At 55.9% G+C, this 23,846-nt stretch overlaps 1 protein-coding gene across 4 annotated transcripts in view; it reads left to right on the forward strand.

Annotated features, from left to right (window-relative positions):
• Nucleotides 1–19,622, forward strand: part of PPP6R3 (protein phosphatase 6 regulatory subunit 3) — a 59,667-nt gene extending 40,045 nt beyond the window's left edge. The window contains exons 12-24 of one of the 4 annotated variants that reach the window (XM_049781194.1): nucleotides 227–342; nucleotides 764–849; nucleotides 2,859–2,945; nucleotides 6,168–6,265; nucleotides 7,911–7,965; nucleotides 8,637–8,767; nucleotides 9,702–9,823; nucleotides 10,328–10,481; nucleotides 10,867–10,973; nucleotides 12,541–12,691; nucleotides 17,228–17,245; nucleotides 17,460–17,579; nucleotides 17,863–19,622. In XM_049781194.1, coding sequence (XP_049637151.1) covers nucleotides 227–342; nucleotides 764–849; nucleotides 2,859–2,945; nucleotides 6,168–6,265; nucleotides 7,911–7,965; nucleotides 8,637–8,767; nucleotides 9,702–9,823; nucleotides 10,328–10,481; nucleotides 10,867–10,973; nucleotides 12,541–12,691; nucleotides 17,228–17,245; nucleotides 17,460–17,579; nucleotides 17,863–17,914 — 1,297 coding nt within the window. In that variant the 3' untranslated portion in view covers nucleotides 17,915–19,622. The remainder of the gene's footprint in view (nucleotides 1–226; nucleotides 343–763; nucleotides 850–2,858; nucleotides 2,946–6,167; nucleotides 6,266–7,910; nucleotides 7,966–8,636; nucleotides 8,768–9,701; nucleotides 9,824–10,327; nucleotides 10,482–10,866; nucleotides 10,974–12,540; nucleotides 12,692–17,227; nucleotides 17,246–17,459; nucleotides 17,580–17,862) is intronic. The other 3 variants (XM_049781196.1, XM_049781195.1, XM_049781197.1) reach the window with 3 other exon arrangements.
• The last annotated feature ends 4,224 nt before the right edge of the window (nucleotides 19,623–23,846 follow it).

A 23,846-nucleotide genomic window follows, 5' to 3' on the forward strand; every position in this document is an offset into this window, starting at 1 on the left:
TGAAGGAAGGTTCCAGAAGGTCCAGTGTGGGAGTGTACGTGTGATTAGGGTGAACCCCTGGTGGACCTTGTTGGAACCAGCTGTGCTCTGCTGGCTGAGGCTCCCCCGCCTGGTCAGATTCCAGCTCTGTTCTCTGCTCCTTCTCTTCTGTTCTGGCGCTTGTGTCCATCTTGGCTTTTGTGCAGGCTTTCTTCCTCCCTGGCTAACTGTCCTCCCTCTCTGACAGGGCTGAGGGGGGCCGGCGGCATGGCTACATGGGCCACCTGACTCGGATAGCCAACTGCATCGTGCACAGCACTGACAAGGGGCCCAACAGTGCGCTGGTGCAGCAGGTCATCAAAGGTGAGGCACGCCCCCCCCACCCCCAGGGCAGGGATGTGTGTTCAGGATCAGACCTTCTCCATGGGCTGGAGCCATATAACTGCAGGGAGGGTGCTTCCTGCTTTGATCCCCAGTATCTCCTACAGTCCCCTAAGCTGGCACAGTCGCATTTCTTAATGCTGCGGCCACATGCTCCGCATTTGGTTTCTACGAAAAGAAATTTTAAATTGTGACATGTTTTCAGTGCCAGTTAAGGCTCTTGGTTTCTGTTGTGGATGAGGGAGGGAACGTTTCTTTGGGTTTCAGTCCCCCCTTCCAAGAGCTAGCAGCTGACAGGGCCCAAGCACTGAATGTGGGGCTCCCAGGCCCCTTTGTGCTTCGCTTGCCTGCCCACAGTCACTCCGGTGGTAAGGCCTTTCCTCTTCCTCCTGTCTCTCCGCAGACCTCCCCGATGAAGTCAGGGACCGGTGGGAGACATTCTGCGCGAGCTCCCTGGGGGAGACGAACAAGAGGAACACAGTCGATCTAGTAGGTTGGCAGGGCCCTGCCCATGTGCAGCGCTTCCCGTCCCGGGCTGCCCAACCCCAGTGGTGCCGGTGCAGAGAGCTTGGGCAGCTGCCAGTTCGGGCTGCATGAGGGAAAATGCGGGGGACACCCCTGCGACCTTCTCCACCCCATGGACAGCACCCTGGCCAAATTCCCCTTAGCTTCCTCGCCTTCTGGGGCCACTTCCAGGTGCACATGGCACCCTGGTATCAGATCTCCGTATTCCTTAGTTTCCTGCTGTTATGGAGCTGAGTTCTTCATTTTAGCTGGTTTCCGAGAGGCTGGGGAAAATTCTGTGGACAGCCTTGAACCCCCAGCTTTAAGTCTTCTCATAGGTTGCTACTTGTAGCTAGGGAATGTTGGCATTGGTGATATATCTTAAAACCAGACTGACTTGTCCCTATTCTCCTGCCCCTAACATTGTTTCTAGGTAAGTTGCTTTAGCTCTTAAAGTCAAGGAAAAATGTTGATTTTTATTTTCCAAAGCCCTAGCCCCATTCATGGGCCAGTGGCCAGCTGCCCTCGTGGAAGAGAAACAAGTGTTCTTGATCCAGTATATGGGGTTTAGTGGCCTCTGTCTCACTCGTAGTTCACAGGAGCTGCTCAGGCTACAGTTTCTACCATCTTCCTCTCAGTAGAGATGGGCCGGCAGCCATACTGAGCCTTTGCCCTGTCCGGATCTTGACAGATGAGTTTTCAAGGTAGAGTAGAATTCGTAGGTGTTGGGAGGGAAAGACTCACCAAGGACAGGGCTTGTGAGGGAGCTTTGAGGGCTGTTGAGCTTATCTCTCAGGTTTCTAGCCTAGTGGGAGACTGATACCCACACAGACAGGCCTGTGGTCAGGGAGAGCCCAGGCCCTTCCCGGCGCCTTGCCCGCTGCTGTCCTTGAACCAGAGCTTTCCCCCAATCTTAGTTAAAATGAATTTCATCAGGACTTTCAGACACACTGATACCCGTTTATGGGACCAGGTAGAACTTGCTCAGGCCAAAAGTCTGAGAATGGAAGAACTGAGGCAGGTCTGAGGTGGTGGAGTGATGCCGGGAGCAGGCCAGGCTCAGTCAGTGTGCGGGAACCTGGGGAGCCAGGTGGCAGGGTTTCTACCACTGAGGGAGGAAGACTCACAGGCATGCACTCCCTGTCCCTGCGGGGTGCAGAGCCGGAATCTCAACTGGCGTCACACCATGCCATTAACAGATCTGACTGCACATGTGTGCCATGGGGCTTACTGGGTCCTTCCTATATGGGGAAAGAAAATTACCACAAATGCCTCTTTGGTTGCTTTGAAGAGCCAGGTCAGGAAAACAGGACAGGGTTTCTGCTATCTGGCATATAATAGTTGCTCAGCTAAAGCAAGTTCACTCTCTGTGCATGGACCAGTTAAAGCCTGCTTTGTGGGGAAAGTCCATGTGATTGGAGATGCGGCAGGTATTGCTTTGCATGGAGACACGCAGGCCAGGGAGGACCCAGTCAGGATCTTCCCTCTTCCCTATCCTGGTTATCTACTCCCCTAAAGCTCGGTGTTTGCTAGCACAGCCCGAAGCTTCAGAATTCACTGCCAGGCCGTGCCCAGCTTATGTCCCTCTCTCCTCTGCCAGGGCTTTTCTGGCACGTTCTAGCCCACGTCTCTCCCTCCCTCGCTGAGTGAAGCTGCGGTTGACCCAGGTCGCTGGTGGAGAGAGGTTACCTCTGACTCCATCCAGGCGTCAAGCTCAGTTGGGATAGAGGCTCGATCATTTGATCAGACGGGGCATGAGAGTGACTTGATCCCAGCGGTCAGTCACCGTGTAGTGTCCCACGTCCTGCCACACAGCTGGGGTCTCCCAGCGCTCCCCTGGCTTCCCACTGCTCCCACGTCCTGGCGATTATTGATTGCTTTTGTTTTCACTGTCACTGAGAGAAAATCAGAACGTGGTTTGTGCATAAAAATGCTGGTGCTGATGCCCGAAGCTCTCCTGCTAAATCGTTTCCTACGTTTGATTCTGCATCTAGGTCACAACCTGCCATATTCATTCATCTAGTGATGACGAGATTGACTTTAAGGAAACGGGTTTCTCACAGGACTCTTCTTTGCAGCAAGTGAGTTATGCCTCAGGCTTTGCTTTCTCCTTGGATTCCAACGGGTCAACGAGCGCCCGCTACCCTGTGTGGCGGCGTGTGCAGGTAGTCAGAGAAGTTCAGCAGGGACTGTTGGCGGTGTGCGGGGCTGGGGGGACAGTCTCGTCCAGGATAACAGGGAATTGAGAGGCAAGGATCGTCTCAGATGGGCACAAGCTCTGTAGAGCCAGAGAGACAATGCAGAAGGTAGGTTTTCGGCCTCGCAAGCGGCTGACCCAGATTTGATCCCTAGTCCCATATAGTCCCCTGCACTCAGAGCTTTGGTAAGCCCTGAGAACCACTGTGTGTCCCCCAAACAGAAAACCAAAAATACAATGAATAACACTTTCTGTAGCAGAGATTTGTAGCAAGAATAACAGAACAGGGGCAGGGCAGAGAGCTGAGGAAGTAGGCCCTCCAGTCCTGAGGGTGATTCTGGGGTGTGACCGCCTGGAAGAGACCTCATAGGTGCTGTCCTCAGGGTCGGGGAGTGCAATGGAAGGAGACAGGACTCTTGGGGTTTTGTTCTTGTTGGGGGGGTGTCAGTGCCTGAGACTGAACCCAGGTCTCCAGGTGAGGCAGAGCCCATGCTTGACGCACTAAATCGCTCCTCCGTTCCAGTGTGAGTCATTCTAGTGTCAGGGGGAGAGCTTGCAGGTTCTGGGGTGTGCCTGGGTTTTCTGGGGCCCATCTCGGACACTTGGCAGTGAGTTTCCGTTGAGCATCTTCCTTCCTGGCCTGCCCCTTGCTGGCTCCTCATTGCCAACTGCTTGTAGCCTTTGGAGCACAAAAGAAAGCAGGGACCAAACCAAATAGTCACTGCCTATGGCTCTCAGCAAAGTGAACCCCTAGTCCCAGCCTTGCCCTCGCCACTGAGTTTGGTATTTTTGGTTTTAGTTTTTGGGCCACATACAGTGATGCTCAGGGCTTACTCTTGGCTCTGTGCTCAAAAATTGCTCCTAGCAGGCTCAAGGACCTGAGATGGGATGCCAAGAATCGAACTGGGGTATGATAGCTGTGGTATTACTCTGGCCCACACCACCAAGCTTGGGAGCTAGAACCAGAACCTGTGGCTTCGTCCCCGGGAAGCTGCCTCATCTTTTTAGGCTTTGGCCTGCCGGGCTGAGAGAACTCGATGCCTTATGCTCCTGTTTGGAGGTCCTGGGACCCTGCGAGGCCGGCTTTGTGGAGTGGGTCTGAGGCTCACTCTCATGGTGTCTTCCCTGCACATTCTTAATTCCACGGCCCTTCGGAGGTGCCCCTGGCTATTCTACACAACTTGCGTCCAGGGGACCCTCCTGGGCCTCTCACAGTCTGGTGGCTTTGAGTGCCCTCGGCACGGTGCTCCCCTGGGGACACTGGCAATGCTGAGCCTGATCCCCTGGATAGAGCAGCTGGCTCAGGAAACAAAGAGGTCTCTGCAGAAGGCGCTTCATGCGCTCAGCCTGGGGCACCTGCTCTCGGGGTGCTGTGACGGCGTGTTCTCCATGGAGGTGCTCAAATAGGCAGCCATGCCTTTTTGTTTTTGAGAGTCCAGTCTCCACTATCCTCGGAATTCTGTGTTAATCTTGACCAAATCCGAATATTCCTCTTATCTGTGGGGACTTCCAGGTCCCAGTTCACGTTGGCGTTCCTGCGGGTTCAGCCCCAGATCAAGGTCCCTGTGCGGGGTCACATGGCACTTGGTGGAAAGTTGAGGCTTTTCCTTTTCCTTTCTTGATTCTCCCTCCCACCCCACCCCCAGTAGTAGGAGTTTTCATGCGTTTTTAGGCTTGTGTTTGTGAGTGTCCAAAGTGTTTCTCAGCTTTAGCAAGCTCAGGCAAGCTGGTGGGGACTGTCAGCACAGCCCACGAAGTTCTTACGACTGCCCAAGTGCTCCGAGGACTCTGACCTTAGTCCCCCTACCCTGAGGCCTGTCCATCCACCTCTCTCAGGGTCGTGGTGCTGCCCTCCAGGGTTGGCTGGGGAAGAAAGTGCGGGACGTGTCCTACGTGTGTCCCTGTCTTGTCTGCACATCTCGGGGCCCCTGGACCAGCATGTGTCACTATGCTTCTCTGTATCTGAAGCACGTCCAAGAAACACTGGGGACACCACGTCACCCCAGACTTCTGGTGCCAGCTCAGATGCTCGGGAGACCCTTTCCCCCCCTGGCCCAGCTCCTTCACTTGCATTCAGCCTGCTCTCCCCAGAACGGCTCTGCCCAGTAGCCTGGTGGCTGGCTTGCTGTGGCTAGGTGGCACCCATCATAACCCCGGAGTTGGGACTGTAGGCAGCTGTCTTAGGCCTGAGGGAAAGATGCTCCTGAAGCTGCCCAGGGGTTTGTTAGAGCCACTTGTGATCGGGTTTTCCGTGCATGATGCCCCGCCAACCAGAGCGACACCAGAATCAGGCGGCTATCTGTCTCCAGAGTTCTCTGGCACCCCAGGCCATGTGGTGCTGGGATGGGGAGGGGTGACTTAGCAGTCCTAGAATTGAGTCAGGCCAGGCGCCACCTGGGGAGTGCACAGCTTAGGAAATGGGGTGCGGATCAGACAGCTCCTCCAGGCCTTTCTGGTGCACGGGAGCTCCAGCATTGCTGGGCTAGGGCGGAGGGGGCAGTCACAGGTCAGGGTGGGGGAGAGCCGAGCGGGAGGAGGGTGATTGGCGCTTACAGGGTCTCAGGAGGTAGGTTGCGTGCAGAGGTGACAGGCCCTGAGTCATTTCAGCCCGTCACTGGCTGCTGCCACCTCGTTACTCAGCCAGGCCTGTCTCTGAAGGGACTGGCTAAGGGCTCAGTAACGGTGCTCCCGAGCAGGCCAGAGTACACGTTTCCCTTCCTTGGCAAACTGTGCCTGGAATTATTTTATTTTTCTTTTCTTTTTTTTTTTTTTTTTTTTTTTTTTTTTTTTTTTTTTTTGTGGTTTTTGGGTCACACCCGGCAGTGCTCAGGGGTTATTCCTGGCTCCAGGCTCAGAAATTGCTCCTGGCAGGCACGGGAGGACCATATATGGGACGCCGGGATTCGAACCGATGACCTCCTGCATGAGAGGCAAACGCCTTACCTCCATGCTATCTCTCCGGCCCCTTATTTTTCTTTTCAAGAAACGCCAACCTTTCAAGCCCGACGGCAGTAGATAGGATGGTTTCTGGATCACAAGTGGGCAGATAGTGTGTAGCGTGTCATTAGAATCATTATGTCACTGTCACTGGCCCTGGGGTTGCCAGGCCTTTTCTGATTATCAGATGCAACAAATGACGTCCAATTTTATTGACCAGTTCGGCTTCAACGATGAGAAGTTTGCAGACCAAGACGACATTGGCAAGTGAGTGTGGGTCCTGCCTGCCTTGCCTTGTCTTCCCAGCTCTCCCCCCCTTTCCCCACCCCCTCCCCTCCCTGACTTTCGTGGTCTGGCACCCCCTGCTTCTGATTCCCTCCTGCCTGGGCTGCGGGTAGTCATCTTTTCTGCTTATCTGATCCACTGGACATGGGGAATAAGGGGGTGACCCCATTGGACTGGGAGTTAGGTGTGCCCAACCCAGTGAAAGGAGGCTTCCTTCCCGTCCTCACTGGCCCCACCCAGCCTGTGTATTTTCATCTCCGTCACTTACCAGGAGGGGGCGCCAACAGACAGGCTGGCCCCTCATTCTGCAGTCAGGGCAGTTCGCCCTGCAGAGGGATCCCTGGCTATGGCAGCCGACCCTGAGAAGTCAGCAACAGTCAGGGATTTCCCAGGGGCCTTTCCTCACTCGGTCTTGGAGACTGGTTGGCGGCCTTGCCTATCTCATCTCCCCAGTACTGCCGATGGCACCCCAGAAGCAGCCAGGAGAGGAGCTGCTATTTGTGCAGATGCAGGTCCCGGGACGGCTTCCTGGGTGGGTGGTCACAGGCTGGGAGCTGTGCTTCATCTGGGGTGCCCCAGAGCCTGCTGCCCTGCAACCTGCAGCACCCAGGCAGGCGTCAGCCCCTCATGCTCTCGGCAGACCCTCCCCATCAGAGGCCAGTCTGCTTAGTGTCGGGGTGATGGCTGAGTTGGGGCAACCTTTTTTTTGGGGGGGGTCACACCCGTTTGGTGGTCAGGGGTTATTCCTGGCTAAGCGCTCAGAAATTGCCCCTGGCTTGGGGGGACCATATGGGACACCGGGGGATCGAACCATGGTCCTGATCCTTGGCTAGTGCTTGCAAGGCAAACACCTTACCTCTAGCGCCACCTCGCCGGCCCCATGGGGGCAACCTTTTAAGAGCTAGAATGAGCCCCACCTACTCAAAGTGGATTTTGATCAGGTTGAACTTCTTCCTCCTTCCTAGACCATGTCAAATTACCGTATATGCTTTGGGGGTGAGTCTGTGTCGTGTATGAATCTGGCTCTGCTGGAGCTAGAGCGAGAGCACAGTGGGGAGAGCGCTTGCTTTGCTCACCATTAGCCCAGGTTCGATCTCCGGCATCCCACAAATGGAATATTTATTTGTTTGTTTGTTTGTTTGTTTGTTTTTGGTTTTTGGGCCACACCCAGCGGTGGTCAGGGGTTACTCCTGGCTGTCTGCTCAGAAATAGCTCCTGGCAGGCACGGGGGACCATATGGGACACTGGGATTCGAACCAACCACCTTAGGTCCTGGATCGGCTGATTGCAAGGCAAACGCCGCTGTGCTATCTCTCCGGGCCCAGAATATTTATTTTTAATGTTTTTCACTTTGCCTGGACAAAGTTCAATATCGGGCAGCTTTTTGCCTTTTTACTCACTTCTCTGCAGTGCACTTTCTGGTTTACCAAAGGCAGGTCCACGGTGCCCACTGGCTGCCCTGCCAAGCAGCGCTAAGTCTTCGCCAGCTCAAGGGCACAGAAAGCCAAGTTCACTGTTGGTTTCATGTCTTACTCGAAGATTTCAGGGAGGGGTGAAAACCTGACCCATAGAAATGACTCGAATGCGTCTGGCATTCACCGTTCCTGCCCTTCTCTTTTGCTTCCAGTGTTTCTTTTGATCGGGTGTCGGACATCAACTTCACTCTCAATACGAACGAAAGTGTAAGTGTTTGGGTTCCTCTTGTCGGCAGTCGGGACGGGACCTGGGGACTCTCTTCTGTGGGAGGCACCACTGGGCTCCTAGTGCTGGGGACTTTTCTATACTCTCTACCAAGGCTGGTGCTACTCACCTACTGAGCTGCCAGCCTCACCCCGGGGCAGGGGGCAATTTGTGCCCCTGTCCAAGGTGTGGTGTAACCTGTGACCAGGGTCACTTGTGCAGTATCAAGTCTGGTTCAAGGGCATGGCTCTGCTTAGCCTCCTGCCACCCCGGGGCCATTCTCTCCCTCAGGGCAGCTCTGGAGTGACCACATCAACCCTAGATAGGGACTGGCAGTGTTCCCCGCTTGAAACTCAGTCTGGTACTGCCCGGGCACCCATGTAGCACTGGGGGTGTCCCAGTGGGGACAACCATCTGCACAGCGTGTCTCCCTGGCCCCAGATTTCTATTCAGGGTGGTATTTTGATTCAGGTGCTGCCTGGTGTGTGCCAAGCAACCTCCCTCCTCATGGACAGTGGAGGCAGAGCTGCATGGGGGTTCAGAAGCTAAGTGGGTATTGATGTTGGTGATGAAGGGGCAGCTACTTCTTTCTCCGGGAAATGGTTTTCCTGGTAGTGGTTCGAGGACAGGCTTGATGGCTAACGTAGGGCATTTTTTCTGTGCTTGCTTGCAGGGCAATATCGCCCTGTTTGAAGCCTGCTGCAAGGAGCGGATACAGCAGTTCGACGACGGTGGCTCTGATGAGGAGGACATCTGGGAGGAGAAGCACATCACCTTCACACCCGAGTCCCAGCGGAGGTCCAGGTGACTGCCAGCCGGGGGGCCCCCAAACAGCAAGTTCCCCAAAACAGGGAGAGAGTTAACATTGTTGGTGGTGTGTGATGTCCGTGGAACCGACCTAGGCTTTGTTTATCCTTGGAATAGTCGTCTTTTAGGCAGACTCAAGGGGGTTGTCTTAGATCCATAGTGCATGCCTGCCTTGCCGATAGCTGATCCTGGGTCAATTCCTGGTGCCACAGATGTGCCCCTACACCAGCAGGAGGAAGGCCTGAGTGCAAGCAGGCTTTCCTCAACCCCTGGATAAGCATAGGCGCAAGCTCGTGTCTTACGGACACAAGGCCCCCAACTTAGGTCCCTGGAGCATCTTTCCTTCAGCTTGCTCCCAGAACTGTGGGCCAGCTTCATCTCCAGGAACGGTCCTAGGTCCCAGATAGATACTGCTGGGGAGACCCCCTTCCCCCAATGAGTATCACAGGAACCCCCCCAAGCCATTGGTATGGAAAGGCCTAGTGTGTGCAGGACTCAGGATTGAATAGGAAAAACAAAAATTCCTTATTTGTGTTTGAGCTACACCGAGTGGTACTCAGGGACTAACTACTCCCAACTCTGATTTGGAGGCGGCTCCAGGTGGGCTTGGGGAACCATGAGGTGCCAGGTAGTGACCCTGAGGCTACTGTATGCCAAGCCCATGCTCAGTCCATTGGACCATCTTCTAGGCCCCAGATATCAGTCAGTGGCCCTGGTCATCAGGGAAAGGCAGGGTCCGACCCGACAGGCACCTCTGCCTGGCTGCTTGAAGCAGCTCCCAGGTCAGAGCTCCCTGAGGGGACTCCAGTGGCATCCCGGTAGCTAGCTAGTCCTGTGAGGAGCTGTGGAGCACACGGTCCTCGGTGGGTGACCTTCAGCATCACCTTTCAAGTGCACAGGGTTCACCCAGGGCCTGTTTTCCTTCCGCTAGCTCGGGGAGCACCGACAGTGAGGAGAGCACGGACTCGGAAGAGGAAGACGGGGCAAAGCAAGACCTGTTCGAATCCAGCAGTGCCAACAACGAGGACAAGATGGAGGTTGACCTCAGTGAGCGTGAGTTGCCTTCTGCCGCGGGTTTGGGCCAGGGCATGGGCAACCGATGGGTGGCCCCTACCCGTCCTCCTAAGCCCCCGTCACCTTGTTGAGCCGTTAGTGATGAGCTCTCCTCTCAGGGTCCCCACCGGGTCCCAGCGATCCCATCAGGACACAGACTGACTGATCCACAAGGCTTGGGAGCAGGATTGTGGGGACAAACGTCTGCGGTCCAGCAGCTCTTCCCTCAGTACATGCTTTCCTCTTCCTGTGCTGCCAGACGGGCACCTCCCTTGCCAGCCTGCTCTGACAACTACTCACCTGTATTACAGGATGGACGTGCAGCCACTGGGGGCTGGAGGCAGAGCACGGCAGGCAGAGCACACACTTGGCCCATACAGGCTCAGCATGGCCCCAGCCCCACACGGGGCCTCCTGGGCCCTGGCAGAAAGGACCCTAAGCACAGTCTGGCTTGTCCCAGAAACCAGACAAACGGGAGTCACTGGGGCTTCTTTCTGTTTCTAGCACCCAGCTGGTCTGCCAACTTCGATGTCCCCATGGAGACAACACACGGGACCCCCTTGGACTCTGTGGGGTCTGACGTCTGGAGCACGGAGGAGCCAACGCCCACCAAGGAGACAGGCTGGGCCTCCTTCTCTGAGTTCCCATCTCCTCTGAGGTGAGCGGACGCTGCCGGGACCCAAATGGACTGGAGCTCCTATGGCAGGGCAGATGCGACATCCCCTGCCACCTTCCTGGGTGGCACACAGGTGTGGGTGGGTCTGACCATCCAGGTGAGGTTAACATAGGGCTTTGGGGGAGCCGTGCCTCACACCCCTGCACTTCTGGGCTACCCTGCTTAGCTGAGAATCTCAGAGGGGCCCCCAGACCCTCCCAAAACAGCACCCAAAGGGTCAGCCTGGGATACTGGAGTGAGGTGTGAGTGGAGACTGCACAGTGGGGAAGCTGCAGCCTCTGAGGGGCGCTGCTCCACAACCTGTCTTCCACCACCTCTGGGCTGGTCGCCCCCCTCGGGCCCCGATGACGCACTGTTCTCTCCATAGCACCAAGGAATCTTTCCGGAGTAACTCTCCCGTGGAGATGGAGACCAGCACCGAGCCCCTAGGCCCCCTCACTCCTGGAGGCGCTGCGCTGGCGGCACAGCCGGAAGGTGGGTGCGGTGGGCCCGAGCCCCCTGCTGGACCTTCTGTCAGCCACCAAATCTCAGCATTGTCTGATTCTTCAGCCTTGGGGACTGGGGCCCAAAAAAAAAGGAAAATGAGGCAGTGGGTGAGGTGGTCAGGGTGCCACAACCTCTTGGCACCAAGTGATCAGTGCTCGGAAAAGGAAACTGAGACCCACCCTGGGGGTTGCACCTCGCCCAGCACCTTTTGAATGGGGGCTCATTCCATACTCACCTCCAGAGATGGAAACAGCCCAGGGCATCAAGCAGGCTGTCTCCTTACTCTGCACTGACCGGGACTTGGTGGGGCCAGTCGCCCTTTGAGCAGGTAGAGCAAGGCATCTGTGAGTGGGCAAGAGGGGAGATGCCAATATGTGTCGGAAGCAAAGAACTGAGTCCTGAGTCAGAAAACAGAAATGTGGGCATTAGCGCCAAGGGTTGAGGAAGGCCAGAAGCTGGAACAACTGGTGCTATGTCTGGGGTTTCGAAGCATCTTATCTGGATTCTGAGGGCCGGGGAGAACACAGCAGAGGGCCCTTACCATGCACTTGACCAGCCTGGGTTTGGTTCCTAGCCCCCATGTGGTCCCCTAAGCCAGCAGGAGTGATCCCTGAGCACAGCTTCGTGTGGCCTAAACATAGAGCCCAAAAATCGTACATTTTATTCCTCAACATTCTGTGTGAGGGCTTAATCCGCCACATTTGTAGATAAGAAAATGCCAGTGGGGCCAGGAAGATTGTCCTAGGGCTGGAGCACATGCCTGGTATGTGTGGTAGGCCCCAGAGCTGTTCCCTGGTACCACATGATCTTCAGCCGCCCACAGCACGAACAGTCCAGCACTGGTGAACTCACACTTGCAAGCCAGGTTGAATGGACCCTGATCCTACGGGATTCTTTTGTTTTGTTTTGTTTTGGGCCACACCCGTTTGATGCTCAGGGGTTACTCCTGGCTAAGCACTCAGAAATTGCCCCTGGCTTGGGGGGACCAAATGGGATGCCCAAGGATTGAACCTTGGTCCTTCCCTGGCTAGCGCTTGCAAGGCAAATGCCTTACCTCTAGTGCCACCTCACCGGCCCCTGATCCTACGGGATTCTATGGGGCGAGCCCCATTCTTCCTTGCTGCCTGCCCCTTTTCCCATCACAAGAGTGGGAGAACTCCAGCGCAGCTTGGGAACCTTACCTAAGGGTCGTACGGGGACTAAACAGTGAGAATGAGAACCACGTACCATGCCTTTGCCACTGTAGAACAGTCCACAAGAAGCAACTTTAAGTGGGGGAGAGGATTCGAGTAGAATGGCTCAAAGGAAAAGATACGGAGGTGGTGCAGCAAGTAGCATGACTAGAGGTGGTGCGAGAATGAGTGTGACCGCCTGGAGTGGGGTACTGGGCAGAGGGGATCTTGGGAAGGGCCCAGTAGGCTGGGAGGAAGCTACTCACTTGCTTACTTGACTTACTTGCCATCTGCCTGTGAGGGCTTGGCCCCGGGCCATATCGGGTCAAGGTGTGTGTCAGGAATGGTCTGGGCTCCTGTGACCAAATGCCCTGTCGTTGCAGCTGCCGGCAGTGTGGCCATGGAAGCCAGCTCAGACGGGGAGGAGGACACAGAGAGCCCGGACAAGGTAACGGAGACCGTGATGAACGGCGGCATGAAGGAAACACTCAGCCTCACTGTAGACGCCAAGACAGAGACTGCTGTCTTCAAAAGGTAACCAGGGTGGTCTAAACGGCGGCTTCTTCGGGTTGTGGGGAGGAAGATGGGGGATAGAAGCCTGGAGTACCGGCGTCGCGTCTCGATCATCCCCATGTGGGCTCACACATTGCTGTGACACTTTTCAAGCGCTTCCAATAACCCCAGTTAAATCAGATACACTTCTCGGTGAGTTTGCATTCCCAGGAGCTGCCGCCTGTGACTGCGGTGGGCCCCGCTAGAGTCCGGATCCAGGATGCTGGAAAGCAGCAGTGAGCCTCTCTCCTCTGTCGCAACAGGGTCATAGTTAGGGTCCAGGTCATTCTCCGGACTAGTTAGAGGTCAGGATGGGGGGGGGGGCAATCTGCACCAGGATCGGACACTAGGTTGGGCCTTGGGAAAGCTTACCACCTGTAGAGGTCGAAGAAGGAATTCTAATGAAAACCTGTATCTAAACACAGTCTTCAATGGGGAGGGCAGGGCTTCCTCGTTCTCCTTCCACCTTTCATTTCTCAGGCAGAAGTGCTCCTTGCTGAGGTCATGTGAATTAAACAGCCCTGACAGCCAGCTTATGGCAGGCTGGGTTTTTTTTTGGGGGGGAGGGATGGGGTGGGGGTCTTCAGCATTACCAGAGTGATGGACTGCATCCTCAGTCAGTCTAGCAAAGGACCTGATGAAAGAACAGGAGGCCCAGCTGCTCTGCATGGGCCGAGCATGTGGTCCCTGTACACCGCCAGGACAGTCCACCTCCCCCAATCAAATGCATGTACGAAGATAAGGGCCCCTGCTTATCTCACACACACCCCAACCCCCCGTAATCAAGTGAACGTGGACCTCTCTGTTCCCTGTTCCAGGATTGTGGGACATTTACGTAGCTGCTTCAGACTGATGAGCTGCTGGAAATCTGCAGCCCACTTTGGTCCCAATACAAGCTCCTTAGAAATTCCCATCAGGGGCTGAGAGGTGGCGCAAGGTGGCACTTGCCTGGCCTGGGCCTGACCCACCCACACCTCTAGGAGTGGCTCCCACGCTGAGAGCCAGGAGTAAGCCCTGAGCAGGGCTGGGTGTGGCCCCAAACAAAACACATTCTTCAGAAGGCAGTCAAATGGAACTCGAGTCACTGCTTTCCATCAGTGCTCACTGTTGATCTAGTGAAGGAAGTAAAAATAGAGGAGTTGATACAGCCTTAAACACAGGGGACCCAGGTTCAATCCTTTGAACCCCCTTTAGGAGTGCTCTCCAAGAGCCAGGAGGTAAACCCTGAAGGCTGCTGGGTGTGGCCCAAAAACCAAATTACTGGGGCCAGAGTGACAGCACAGCAAGTACGGCTTCTTCCTTGCCCATATCCAACCCCAGACAGACCTGGGTTTGATCCCCAGCATCCCATATGGTATCCTGAGCCTGCCAGGAGTGATTTTTTTTTTTAAGTCAGTCAAATTGAGCAGTGGGGGGGATTATATACCAACTTTTGTGATAAGATAAGGGCCGGAAAGATAGCGTGGAGGTAAGGCTTTCATGCAGAAGGTCATCAGTTGGAATCCGGCTTCCCATATGGTCCCCCGTGCCTGCCAGGAGCAATTTCTGAGCATGGAGCCAGGAGTTTCCCCTGAGCACTGCTGGGTGTGACCCAAAAACCACACACACAAAAAAAAGTTCTGATAAACCACTGCCATCGGACCAGCCAGGAGTGATTTTTCTAAGCACAAAGCCCAGAGTAACCCCTGAGCACCACTAGGTGTAGTTCAGAAACAAACAATTTGAAAAATAGTAATAACATGGCTATATTAATAGGCATATAAATCAGTCATCAATAGTCACCCCAAAATGGAATGTGCTGGATGAGCCTATTATTCTCCAAGTCACCAGCTCCTCAAGCACGCAGAGCCCTGTGTGGGCCATCAGCCAAGGGCTTCGATGGCGCGAGACAGGCCTGGGTGCCCAGGTTCCTCCCCCGGCACCACAGGTCACCTGAGCACTGAACCTGGTATGATCCCCAAGCGAGATTCTAACTGGCAGTTCTCACATAAGGTGTGGAGTAATACCATGTTTGTAAATGGGAATATATCTTGGTCGTTTCTTGCGGGGAGGGCAGGAGCCACACCCACCAGTTCTCAGGGCTCTCTCCTGGCTCTGCTCATGGATCTGTTCTAGCCATACTATCTCTCTGGCCTCAGCCTTCAGCATTTCTTAGTAAAACATGTAAACAAAACAAATTTTTTATCCGGATCTGGATGGGGGTTTTTCTGAAAATCGAGAGGCAGTCATGCTTCTCAGAAAGGATACTTGACTTGGGGGGTGGGAAGAATCCTTTTGTTTGTTTTGGGGCTACTCCAGGCAATGCTCAGGTCTCACTCCTGGCTCTTACTCACGAATCACTCCTGACAGGCTCAGGACCATACGGGGTGCCAGGGGTCAAACCCGGGTCAGTCACATGCAGGGCACATGCCCTCCTGCTGCCCTTTCTCTCTTTTGCCCAGAGGCACTGCCCAAAGAGTAAAGTGAAAAATACTTCCCAAGGACTGAGGGACTGAAGTCACTAAGATCTAGGCCTACAGGAGCATCAGAATTCGGGGAAGACAGGGAGGGAGCGAGCTATATTGATGACCCCCTGTGAGGAAACAGAAGTGATTTGTGCATATAAACAGGCTGGAAGACAGAAACTCCATGTTAGTGGACACCAGAGTTCGTTTTCATAATTTGGAGATGAAGGCTTTTGTAGCCACAGAGAAACTAAGCCATCAAGGAAAAGGTTGGCTACTTTGACTCAGTTTCCTGTATTCTGTAGATCCTTTGGAAGAGGAAAGGAAAGGCAGCACAGGAAGAAGCCAGGAGTGCGTGACCCCTCAAGTCACGCAGCAGTTAGAGGCTGCCCCAGGAGGCCAGTGCCAAGGTCGAGCCAGCCTGGCGTGCACAGGGTCGGATTTGGTCCAGCACCATGGGGAGGCGCGAATTTGAAGGGAATCGCGGAGAAATGGACAGAGGACAAAGAAGTGGACAAGGGCTGGAGCAATAATCAAGTGGTAGGGCGTTGGCCTTGCATACAGCAGACCTGGATAGACCTGGGTTCAATTCGAAGCATCCCATATGGTCCCCCGCGCCAGCCAGGAGCAATCCCTGAGCGCTGCTGGGTGTGGCCCTGGAACAAGGAGCTGGGGAGCCCCTGAGAAGCTGTGGGAAGGTCCACTCCAGCAGAGGGCACCAGCAAGCTCACCTCCTGCACACACAAGGACCTGCCTGGGCCCTGGGTACACCAAGAGGGTACCTATCTTCTCACACTCGAGGAAGCCTTCCAGAATGTTCTGTACTGTCTGAGACTAACAGGAGTCGCCTTAGCCTGGCAAATTACAGGTGCAGCCTTGGGCAAAGCCTGAGCAGCTTCTGCTCTGGAAGAAGGGAGAGAGACGCAGGGACAGCTGAAGACAGCAGGGCCAGTGGGAGCGTGGCACCCTTCCTTCTCTCCCCCTTTTTTTCCCATCTCCTCTCCCCCCTCTCCTCGCCCCCATCACCTGGCTTCTGCAGGAAGTCCACTCCATGCATCCTCTGAACTGCCCAGGAGGCCTGTGCACCAGAAGTGGCCCTCGGGCTTCCCTGCCTGGCTTGTAGCCACCACCCAGGGAGGTGACCGTGTTGCCCGATGCTCAGGGCCTGGTTGGGAGAGTCTGGCCACGGGGGTGGGGAATTGGGCATGAGCTGGGGGTGGAAGCTCCCCAGGGAGGGGACCGAGGTGCATGCCTGGGCGACGATGATTTAGTCACCGGTTCCCCATGGACCCTCACGTTGTTGTGACGGAGACCCACTGGCCTCCCTCCCAGTTCTGCTGGGCCACCAGCCTGAGTGGCCAAATACTTCTGGGAAAGGCCCTGGCCCAAAACACCACCCCGAAACCCCGGTTGGAAATGGTCAGAGGGTCATGGTTGGCAGCGCAACTCTGCAGCCGGTGAGGCTCTGGACTCCTCCAATGACATGATGGGCTCGGACAAGGGCCTACAAAAGGGTACAGATGGCAGACTGTGCCCTTGGCCCTGGGGAGCATGGGGGGTGCTGGTGGTGGGAAAGCCGTCTACACGGCAGCCGAGTACTGACTGAGCCCATGAAATGGGGTGGGTGCAGTCAGCAGCAGGGTGGGAGCAACAGGGTGGGCCAGAGACCCAGGACGGGAGTGGAGATGGGTGCCCAGGGGCAGGTGCCCGCAGGACTCGGTCGGACAGTGCCCCCTGCTGTGTGTGCCACCTTAGAACCAAAGGTTGAGCGTCTCCACCATGAGCCCCAACAGGAGGGCCCTTTCGGCTCTGCGTCCCAGCACCCCCATCCTGGCCACCACGCCTGCCCTGTCCCGGCACTGTGTCTGCCGCCTGCCCCCACCCTGGCCGAGGCGGGTGCAGCCTGGCAGCCGAGTGCCGCACTAAAGCCTCATTCCTTCAAACAGGTCCCCCGGCACGTCCCCGAGTCTGCGGCGTTGCTTGCGCGCATGGCGGCCTAGTGTCCCCACCCCTCATTGCTAGGATGTTCTCAACTTTGTCCGTTTCTTTTTCTGTCTTGCACACTTGGCTTCAGAGTGTTGAAGTCCTACCGGTATGTACGCGCACAGGCCGGGCCTCGCCATGCGCCGCACCCCCCGCCTGGTCCCCGTCACGCCACGTCACGCCACGGTGTGTGTCCGCGCTCCTGCCCGAGCATGCACGGCCCCAGGCCCGGCCCCCGTGGTGTCTGACTCGAGCCATCTGCATGCGCCCCGGCCCCACGCCTGCCGCCTGTGCCTCATGCCACCCGTCCCTTCTCTCCACAGCGAGGAAGGGAAACTGTCTACCTCTCATGAAGCTGCTTGTCCTGACGCCCAGGAGAGCCCCGCTGCGACAGAGCCCAAGTCGGCGGTACCCCGGACCCCCAGCACTAGTCCCGAGCAGAGGTAATGCCACCCTCCCCTCCCCCCCCCCCGCCCCGCTGGGCTGGCTTCTTGGGTACTGGGAGGGGGTGACGGCATCTCCCAAACTAGTCACTCAGCCACAGGGCTTTTTGGGAAGGTCGCAGGAGCTGAACGCTTGGAAGGCTCAGAGTTCGGGCCCCGCTTGGAACAAGTCCTGGGCGCCTCCTGCAGGGACAGCTCAGGGGCTCCTGGTGAGCATGTGTCGGGGACCCCGTCCCCTCAGTCCCTCGCCACCCACCGCCCTCAGCTGTGTCTCGCTCCGCAGGCCCGAGCAGCCCAGCGTGCCAGGGGACCCGCCGGTGAACGGCCCCGTATGACGCGTGCCAGCTGCTCGCCGAGGACGCAGACTCCCCGGGCAGTGCTCCGAGGGCCACCCCGCCGCACTCGCTCTGCAAGCACCAGGACCAGCAATTTTCTCCTCTGGAGTCTTGGACACTGTCCAGAGATGAGTGTGCCGTGCTGCACTTTGACAAATACCAAGAGTCTTTGCGTATGTTTCTCTGTCTTGTTCTGCGTGGTGGGTAGCCTGTGGATCGAGCGGCCGCCGGACAGTGCCCAGGGCTGCCGGGCCTCACCGCACACACACAGCTCACGCCCTGCCCCGCCTCTTCGCCAACTTAGTCTGACCAAAGGATTAGGCGTCCCACCCACCCACTTCTCTCGCCCAACCTCGTGCGAAATTCGGAATCCATTTCTCCTTCCAGGCCGGCAAAGGCAGAGGGTCATAGGGTTGAAATGCCCTTTGAGGTATATTGTTTTCTGATTCTGACGTGATGAAAGCAATTTGCGATAGGGAATATTATTCGCTGTTCTGTTCTGGCCTTTTTCTTTCCTTTAACCGGCTTGGGATTGGTGACTTCTCTGTCTTGTTTCACATGGCTCAAGCACATCAGTCTGTCGGTAGAGATGAAGTATTTATTGCTCAGTGTAGTCCATCCTCGACGTTCTCATCAAGCCATTCTGTCTCTTCTGCCCTCGTGGTGCCAGGGAGCTCTGACCCCAGAGTGCCGCTGTGGCTCGTGGTTTGGGTTTTCTGTTGTTCTTTTTTTTTTTTGAGAGTGTGTGTGTGTATGTGTGTTTTGTTCTGTTCCGGTCGTTCCTCTGCCTTTCAGCCCATTCACCAAAACTGACCCTGGCACCAGCGGCGCCCAGCCCAAGGGAGTCCGCCCACCTCCTTCAGGGGGGCAAGGTGAGAACGCCCAGGAAGGAGCAGGCGCAGCCATCTCGGGCTGGCTCAACCCCGTCCCACTTCACCCCCACCCGGTCTGGCCCGGCCCCGTGAGGTTTCCGCTCGTCAAGTCGAAGCCAGTGTATTTTTTAGAACTGGTTTGTACATATTATAGTGATTATGGATACTAATTCAATGTAATTTATAATTTTCTATGTCGATATAAAAGAGACATCACAGCCTTCTCCAGCAGCCGAAGCAATATGTCATGTATTGCTCTGTCGTGTGGTGAAAGGGTTAAAGGACTTCACCTCTTGCACTTTTAGATGCAAATCAGTTTTTCATTTCTGTAATAGAGAAAAAAAAATCATTCACGTATTTTTACAGCATTTGTTTTTCCTGACCAGTATTTAAAACCAAAAGGATATTCTGAAAACGGCCAACGATTTTTTAGAAATAGCATCCCGAGCAGCGTGCCTGGACATTACATTGCATATGGAATAAAGAAAAGCAACTGTATGATGCCTTATCTCGTAATTACTTCCCCTCAGCAATGGTGTCATAAGGCCCGGAGGGAGAGGCTGGCCAGGGCTGGCCCAGCGCTGGAGGATGGTGGGGACGCGTGCGAGGGCACCGGCTGCCACCGAGACGAATGTGAGTGGCCGGGCCCACTCATCCCTCCCACGGTCACCGAGTCTGTCCTGCGTCACTCCTGGGGCCCAGTGCTCCGGGCGGCCGAGTCTGCCAGTGAGCGCACTTTGTCTCCGCAAAGCGGCCAGACCCGGCGCCAGACAAGCAGGCGCCTCCACATCATGTGTATGAAAAGCAAATAAAGCCTGATGTTTGTTTCTAGAAACTTCTTCTCGTGCCTTACTTGCCTTCACTAACCAGATGAGCACAGGCAGGCTGGAGAGTGGGTGCAGCTTCCTGGAAGCCTCCCCTTCAACCCAGGGGGCTCCGTGGCCTGGTGGCGAAGTGCATTCTGCCTGGACACCTCACGTGGGCAAGAGACAGCTGGGTTGGTCACATTCTGGCTTTTGGGCTGGGCCCCACCCTGTGCTCGCAGGTCACTTGGGTGGTCCAGTGATCGGCCCCAGCCCCTCCAGGTTCGAGCATTGCTTCCAGCCCCACGTGGATTCCAGCGAGCAAGGTCTCAACTTCCCTCTGAACGGGCAGGGAGCCCCATCCCTGGTTCCTAGAGGGCAGAATGGTGGCCCGAGGGGATCTGCTTGGTGTGACCATCATCTGGACACACATCCCTCCGCATCTCTCAGATGAGGGCCGGTTACCTGTGAATCACCTCTCTGCAGTGAGCACCCCAGGAAGCCCCTCTTGGTCCCTCCAGTCCCAGCCTGCCAGCTACCCTCGCCTCAGGTCTATTAGTCAGCTTGGGGCAAAGGTAGCTGAGCAGGTGGATCCAGGGTCCACATCAGAGGCTTGTGACCTTCCTAGGATCGCTGGAGCAGCCCGACAGCCATCTCTCTCTCTCTCTCTCTCTCTCTCTCTCTCTCTCTCTCTCTCTCTCTCTCTCTCTCTCTCTCTCTCTTTCCCTCCCTCCCTCCCCCTCTTCCTCTCCTCCTCCCCCAGCCATCTCTCTCCACCTGCATGTCAAAGGACACCACACACTCTCTATCCCTCTTCTCTCTCATTCACTCTCTCAAATGAGTGTCAGCTGTGAGAGTCTGGAGGGGAGGCTAATGGACAGTTCCCGTGAGAAGTGACAAGACGTGCCTCTGTACCCCATTCCTCTGCCCCCTGGCAGAGGGGAGCACTGACAGGCATCAGGCCACATGGCTACACACACACACACACACCCCTCTGTGGGTGGTGCCAGCACTGCCGGTTTGGAGAGCGGCTTTCGGCCCCGTGACCAGCTGGCGGGCAGCATGGACGGGCCAGAACCACAGGGCAGGGCAGAAGCAGCCAACTGCCCATGGATCAAGACTCCAGCACAGCTCCGAGGAGGAAATAGAGGGTGACTGGCCCTTTTCGGGCAAAGGTTTCTTAAGGGGAGGCTCAGTACCAGGCCTGGGGAAACAGCTGACTGACGGGCAAAGCCTCCCTCGGCTGAGCACATGGGGCAAGAGGTTGGTCTGTGATGATCCATTCCAGGACCCCCAAACCCCACTAGGATGATGCCTGAGCACAGAACCAGGAGTAACCTTGAGAACTGTTGGGTGACCCAAACAAAAATATTTTGTACCACACCCCACTGTGCCCCTGACTGAGCACTCAGGGCTCACTCTTGGCAGTGTTCAGGGGACTGAAAAGGATGCCGGGATTGAACCCCGGCAAGCCACATGCCAAGTCAGGCACCCTCCCTGCTCCAGTCCCTCCAAAAAATATTTTGGAAGGAGCACCCTAGACATTTACAAGCAGGTTAGGCAAAGCGGAATTGGAGACAAATAAAACAGGATAGAAAACTTCACGTTTTGTATTGTTAAACTACATGATAAACCTTGAAGTTGCTGGGGTCAGACAAGGCTTTTGTGGCACGTTTAAGTGCCTTCGACTTGGAATAGCAACTGCTTTTGAGTAAACTTTGAAGATAGGGCTGGAGAGAGAGCACAGCGGAGGGACCCGGTTCGATTCTTAGCATCCACATGGGCCCCCAGCCTACCAGGGGCGACTTCTGAGTGCAGAGCCAGGAGTGACCCCTGAGCATCACTGGATGTGGCCCAACAACTAATTAATTATATTAATTAAAAGTCTTAAAAAAAAAAGGGGGGCCCGGAGAGATAGCGCAGCGGCGTTTGCCTTGCAAGCAGCCAATCCAGGACCAAAGGTGGTTGGTTCGAATCCCGGTGTCCCCGTGCCTGCCAGGAGCTATTTCTGAGCAGACAGCCAGGAGTAACCTCTGAGCACCGCCCGGTGTGGCCCAAAAGCAAAAAAGAAAAAAAAAAAAAAAAAAGAAAGGGGCCAGGAGAGATAGCACAGCGGTGTTTGCCTTGCAAGCAGCCGATCCAGGACCAAAGGGTAGTTGGTTCGAAACCCAGTGTCCCATATGGTCCCCCATGCCTGCCAGGAGCTATGTCTGAGCAGACAGCCAGGAGTAACCCCTGAGAACAGCCGGGTGTGACCCAAAAACCATAAAAAAAAAAATTTTTTTTTTTTTTTTTTGGTAGTTTTTGGGTCACACCCGGCAGTGCTCAGGGGTTACTCCTGGCTTCATGCTCAGAAATTGCCCCTGGCAGGCACGGGGGACCATATGGGATGCTGGGATTCGAACTGATGACCTCGTGCATGAAAGGCAAATGCCTTACCTCCATGCTATCTCTCCAGCCCCATAAAAAAAAAAAAAATTTTTTTTAAGTCTTAAAAAAACGGAAAATAAATGAGGTTACCTGCAAATGGACCTTAAAACCCTGCCCGAGAAGAGAGGCGTGTGCTGCCTCTGACGGCCACCAGGAGGTGCCGAGGCATCGGGAGGCTGCAGCCTCGTCTTCAGCAAGGCACTTGCTTGGTTCAAAGACCCGCCAAGGGCCAGGAGCACCCCGGGGACCCATGTGGCTTATCCATCCCTCTTCCCCAGCACTGGACCCCGATGGGGCTAGAGCAGTTCACCCTGGGTTGCTAGTGTGGGCCAGGACTCGTCTATACGGCAGCTTCGGCCGGGCGCCCGTTGACCCTGCAGGCCATGGGGATCTCAGGCCGGCAGGTGGGGGTTTGCCTCGGCCAAAGGGAGGCCGGGCGCCCACGCAGTCCCTTAGAGTGGCTGGATGGCGGGACACCGGCCTGGCACCAAACTCCAGCCAGAAGGAGGACACTGGACTGGGGCTCCAGGGGTTTTATGCAAACACAGTTCATACCTGGGCACAGATGCCCCCCTTGGACTCCAGAGTCCTGCTATGTTCTGGTCATGCCTGGACATCGCAAGCAGTGCTCAGGCATCTGGGGGTCCCTCGCACACCACACTGGACCAACCAAGCATCAGTTCCGTGCTCGAGTCTGGTGCTGCAGTGCTCAGGAACTGCTCCTGGACCAGCGCTTGGGTTGCTCCAAAATCAGTGCCCAGGATTGCTCCTGGTTTGGTGCTCAGGCGGTGCTCTTTGATTAGTGCTCAGGGAAGCTCTTGCGCCAGTGTTCAAAGGTTGCTCCGGCATCAGTGCTCAGGGCTGCTCTGGCATCGTGCTCTGGGGGTGCTCCAGCACCAGTGCTGAAATTTCTCCTTATGGTTCTCAGCACCATGTGGGGCCCAGGATCACTCCGCTGTGAATCCCCAATAATCCCCAACCTGTGTCTCAGCAACGGGGAGGAACTTGGTTGTTTTTTGGAATTGGGGGAAGCCTTTGAGCCCTACCCCCCCCACCTCCACTTCCCCCCACCCCCAGGGACCTGCCCCTCCTCTGCTGTTGGGGCCCAGCAGGCCCAGCCATTAGCAGCCGCAGCCAATTAGTGTATTAGTGTGATTAGGGGGGGGCTAATTACCAATTACCGCGGTCCCCCAAAGGTGCCACTGGCCCGCAATTACCCGTAACTCATGTAACTCGGCTTTGTCAGCGCCGGGAATGGGGCGACACGGCCGAGAGTGAGGTGCAAACAGGCTCATTTTCTCGCTGAAGGGCCAGGCTGCTGCGGGGGTGTAAATGGAGCCGTTAGAGTTTAGGAGAAGAAGCCCATTAGGCAGGGTGGGGCACATGGGGTGCTGGACCCCACTCCAGGATCGGGTGAGGGAGGGGCCCCCACCCAAGACAAGACGGAGCCGGGAGGGAGGAGCAGGGGGGAGTAGGTCAGCCCATGACAACAGCTTCGGATCAGAGCTGCTGATTGCAAAAGGGGTGCAGAACTAGCCCCCCAGATGTGAAGGACCAGTCCCCCAAGAACGCCTACCCTCTCCCAGGAAGGTAAGAACAGACACTCCGAAGATCCCCCACACCCACCCATTATTACCCGGATGGGGGGGTACAGCCTGTGGGGTCCCCGCATGAGGGGCTACCCAGGGGCTGCATGCTCAGCTCTGGGTGCTGACACTGCCCAGACACAGGGTCCCCCTTAGTCAGGGATGTCGCCCGGGCCCCCCTGAGCCACATCTGCAGCCTCTATCTTTTTTTTTTTTTTTTTTTTTTTTTGTGGTTTTTGGG

Source organism: Suncus etruscus, chromosome 9 (assembly GCF_024139225.1).
Source record: "Suncus etruscus isolate mSunEtr1 chromosome 9, mSunEtr1.pri.cur, whole genome shotgun sequence".
NCBI lineage: Eukaryota > Metazoa > Chordata > Mammalia > Eulipotyphla > Soricidae > Suncus > Suncus etruscus.